The sequence below is a fragment of the Lithobates pipiens genome, unplaced genomic scaffold, assembly GCF_037356315.1.
Source record: "Lithobates pipiens isolate NorthernLeopardFrog02 unplaced genomic scaffold, aLitPip1_a1.2 Scaffold_41, whole genome shotgun sequence".
Lineage (NCBI taxonomy): Eukaryota > Metazoa > Chordata > Amphibia > Anura > Ranidae > Lithobates > Lithobates pipiens.
In genome coordinates this window covers 4623306-4628232 of record NW_027507861.1, presented here as the reverse complement: position 1 = coordinate 4628232, position 4927 = coordinate 4623306, and the positions used below count along the sequence as shown (strand labels likewise).

Sequence of the window (4927 nt, the reverse complement as noted above, 5' to 3'; positions counted from 1 at the left end):
GAGTATTGCAGGGTATTGCAGAGTAATGGCAGGGAATTGAGGGGTTAAATTTCGGTGAGCAGCGATGTGGTCACTGCAGATGCAGCCCACATCACTGCTGACACCGATCTCTTCCCCCTCCGCTGTACCGATCGGTACAGAGAGGGGGAGGTAGGAACCGACATCATAACGTGACGCCGGTTTGTTTACAAGTGATCACTCCGCCATTTGACCGAGCGATCCCGTGGTAAACGGCCCGGCGGTCACGGATGCTCTCGAGTGCGCGCCCCAGGGGCCGCGCGAGAGCGGAATTCTGGGAAGACGTCATATGACGGCCTCCCAGAGTTAAACAACCGCCCTGTAGCCGTCATTCGGCTATGGGTCGGCTGTTAAGTGGTTAAACTGTGGAAAAATGTTTAGATAGTAATTTCATTTTTAAATCCATTTTGCTGAATTCAGAAATGAACATTTAACATGTATTTTTTTTTACTTTGACTAACAATATCCATCATGTTTTTTCTTTATTATCTGGGATATTACAGTTGTCACATTTGTCCAAGAACCTGAGGACATTTTCGGAGACCTTTGGCTTCAACCAACCAATACCACGGAGGGATTCCAGAATACAAATTCATTGTTATTGTCATTATATGATTTATAAGGATTTTACTATATTGGCTTTAAAGACTGAAATATCTTATAAGTAAAAATGTCTGTGAACATCACAGAGTTGAGATTGATGAAGTTCACCCTCCTCGGAGTTCCTGGACTGGAGAGGTTCCATTCCATCGTTGGGGTTCCGTTCTTCATCATGTTCCTGTGTTCGGTGATAGGAAACCCTCTTGTTGTTTTCATCATTCTATCTGATCGTGGTCTCCACACCCCCATGTACATGTTCCTGTCAATGTTGGCCACCACAGACTTCATGTTCTCCCTGACTATAGCACCGCAGATGTTGGCTGTCCTTTGGCTGAACTCTCGGGTTGTGTATTTTAGTAGATGTGTCATCCAGATGTATTTTGTCCATTTCCTCACCTATATGGAGTCCGGAGTCCTGGTGGCGATGGCATTTGATCGCTATGTAGCAATATGTTATCCGTTAAGATACTCTGCCATTCTTACTGATCCAGTGATCACCTGGATTGGCTCAGTCCTGGTTTTACGAGGGGCGCTCATGATCAGCCCGTTTATTTACCTAGTGATCCGCTTACCCTACTGTGGATATGAAGTGATTAGCAAATCTTACTGCGATCACATGTCCATAGCGGAGGCCTCATGTGGCAACAGCACCATCAACAGCATCTTTGGCCTCGTACAATTTATTTTGGTGCTTGTGTTTGATATTTCCACTATAATGCTATCCTATATCTTCATCATCAAAGCTGTGCTGAAATTGTCCTCCAAAGAGGCCCGGTCTAAGGCATTTGGCACATGTTCTTCTCATGTGTGTGTCATGTCATTCTTCTATATCCCAGGTGGCTTAACTCTTCTGGCGTACAGGTTTTGGAAACACATCTTACCCGCCATCCATTCCCTCCTTTCTCTCACCTACCTCCTAATGCCTCCGATGATGAACCCGCTGGTTTATGGAGTGAGAACCAGCCAGATCCGTGACCGAGCCCGGAAATTGCTCTACAAGGGGAATAAAGTGAGAATTAAAGTCAACAATTAGCCCAAACTTTTCCTTTTAGTTTTTGAATGAAGTGGGATTGGACCTCTGATGAGCTTTTATTTCTGTCTATGTCAGCCTCTGTGTGTGTCCTGGTGACCCTTATTTCCAGGGCCGAAAAAGACGAGACGTGCAATATTTTACAGTTGTAACCAGAACAGAAGGCGAGAGGAAAAAGCAAAATATCACAATAAAAAGTATATAATTACAAACATGTCTGAGAAGTGGAGTCCGTCTGGTTGGTTGCCATTTAGCAGTATGTGCCACCTATAAAAGGGATGATTCCACCAGCACTTTACCATCTAAAATGACAAAACATTGTGAGACAACCATGGGCAGCACAGTGGTGTAGTGGTTAGAACTCTCACCTAGCAGTAAGAAGGGTCACTGGTTCAAATCCCAACCAGGACACTACCTGCCTAGAGTTTGCATGTTCTCCCTGTGCCTGCATGGGTTTCCTCCGGGCACTGCGGTTTCCTCCCACAATCCAAAGACATGCAGGTAGGTTAATTGGCTTCTGTCCAAAATTGGTCCTACTATATGAATGGGGACCTTGGATTGTGGGCTCCTTAAGGGTAGGGACCGATGAGAGTGTGCAATGTACAGGGATAGGGACAATTGTAGACACTCAGTCAGGATGGACTGGTGTCTTTATTCAACCGTACTAACTATGAAACCAATAGAGTTTAATAGTGGTCAGCACACTCAGGAGCATTGATCCAGAACCTGCAACACTACTCAACGTGTCAGGGAAATCATCTCACCCATAATGACAATTAGGGATGGGCCTAATAACCCCCAGTTGAGTTTGCACCAGAACTTTAGAACATCACAAATGTTTGGAACCAAATAACAAACCCAATTGAAGTCTATGGGACCCTAACTGGAAAAATAAAAAGTGCCCATTTTTTTCCCCAAATTTTAGTCTTTATTCAAAGGGTAGAGAAACATGGAGGAAAACAATCAACTGGTACAATGAACATATAATCATAAAAATAGACCCGAGCGGCAACGGGTGAGATATACAACATGCTCAAGTGATACATTAACCTATGGAGCTACGGAAGAGGAATATCCAATATCATAGCCCATTTTTATTATTATACAGGTTTTATAGAGCGCCAACAGTTTGCTCAGCGCTTTACAACATGAGGGCAGACATTACAGTTACATTACAATTTGGTAGAAGAGGAATCAGAGGGCCCGGCTCGTTAGAGCTTACAATCTAGGAGGAAGGGTCTAGTGATACAAAAGGTAATAGCTGTGGGGGGATGAGCTGATGGAGGAAGTAAAACAGTGTTAGTTAGAAGCAGGATAGGATCTTTGAAGAGAAGGGTTTTCAGGGATTGTCTAAAGATGGATAGATTAGGGGACAGATTGGGGTAGGGAGTTCCAAAGAATGGGAGAAGCTCTGGAGAAATCCTGGAGGCGAGCATGAGAGGAGGAGGTGACAAGGGAGCTAGAGAGCAGGAGGTCTTGGGATGACCGAAGAGAGCGGCTTGGTTGGTATTTTGGGACTAGGTTAGTGATGTAGCTGGGGGCAGAGTTATGGACGGCTTTGTAAATTATTGTTAGTACTTTGGATTTTATTTTTTGGGTGAGTGGGAGCCAGTGCAGGGATTGGCAGAGAGGGGTGGAGGACACTGAATGGCTGGTAAGGTGGATGAGTCTGGCAGTGGCATTTTAAAGGCTTATATCCAAGTAATTGGGCATACAATGGTTATGGGTTATGGGGGTTGGTCCGGCTACTGCCCTGTGGGACATGTGTCAATGAAAAAAAAAAGGCATTTTTAATTGAGCAGTAATTAACGATGCTTAAAGTGAAAGCATAAAAATGAAATATTCTTTTCAATATAAAGCATGGGGGGGTCCCCTTAGTCTATAAAGTGGCACATCGGTACTGTATATAGAACCTGCTATATCAATAATTGCATTTGTAAAGCCAAAAAAAGGAAATTTTCCCTGCAACTGCACTTATTTAGTAAACAGTGGCTTGGGGAGCCAGTCTATGGTGAGGCCACAATGTAGTGCACCGGGAACAAGATTAGAGATTTTTTGGATCATTTCTGGGGTTTCTTCCACAGACGTTGGATAGAAGTAACAGGTGCGCCAAAATTGGTCTTTGGGTGTCGGAGGTGCCTTCGCACCGTAACCCTATGGAGGTGCTCTTGATGAAAGCAAGAATTGGTCTTGCTGTCAAAAATTGAAATGATATGCACCTGTCAGACAGGTGTGTACACATTGGTCTTTTGGTGTCTGTGGCGCCCTCACACCATAACCCTATAGAGGTACTCTTGATTAGGGATGAGCTCCATGTGTGGGTCGAACATAAGTTCGACTGGAACATCAGGCATTCGCCCGTTCGGCGAAAAAACGAACATGATGGGGCGTTTGCGGCAAATTAGAGCGCCCATGAACGCCCCATAGAGAGTGCATTGCTGTATGAGGATTGGCCAAAGCATGCACCTGACCTGTCTGCCAATCTCAGCGACCTCTGCTAAGAGAGCTAAGAGAGCCATAATTGGCCAAAGACAGGGTGCCTTTGGCCTATCATGGCTCAGGGGGACTAAGTCAATGCCTCACACTATAGAAGGCTGCCTATACGGTGGCCCTGTATAGTCTTGTTGGCGTGGATGGAGAGATAGCTTGGTTTAGATTAAGCAGGCAGGTTATTCAGTTAGTGACAGTGTATTTGTATGTGTGAAAGGGGCCTAAATCTATTCTGGCTGGAGAAACGACACTTGAGAGGAGATATGACAAATACCTCAATGGCAATCCCATCATAGAAACAAAACTATTCGCTCTCAAGGAGTGTAAGAGGACACGGGGACACATTGAGATTGGAGGAGAAGTGGTTTAACCTTAAACTGCGTAGGGAGTTTTTCACTGTCAGGGCAATAAGGATGTGGAACTCTCTTCCACAATTGGTGGTGGCTGCAGAAAGTATGGATGTTTTTAAGAGACTCTAGAATGTGCATCTTAAAGCGGGAGTCCACCGGGACTCCGCGTTTTTTTTTTTTTTTTTTAAAAGCCAGCAGCTACAAATACTGCAGCTGCTGACTTTTAAATAGTGACACTTACCTGTCCAGCGCGCCCGCGATGTCGGCACCCGAAGCCGATCGCTCGCTCGTGCCGCCGCCATCTTGGGTATGGGAATCAGGAAATGGAGCCTTTCGGCTTCATTTCCCGGTTCCCTACTGCGCATGCGCGAGCCGCGCGGCGCAATCCGGACGGTCCCCGCTGCCTCTGGGAGCTGTGTTTTTCCCAGCAGGCAGCGGG

The 4927-nt window shown here is 45.5% G+C and overlaps 1 protein-coding gene across 1 annotated transcript; it reads left to right on the top strand.

Annotated features, from left to right (window-relative positions):
• Positions 1–717: 717 nt before the first annotated feature.
• On the top strand, positions 718–1651 carry LOC143956764 (olfactory receptor 52Z1P-like). Its single transcript, XM_077466946.1, has one exon. It carries the CDS (start codon positions 719–721, stop codon positions 1649–1651), a length of 933 nt encoding a protein of 310 aa, XP_077323072.1. The 5' UTR covers position 718.
• The last annotated feature ends 3276 nt before the right edge of the window (positions 1652–4927 follow it).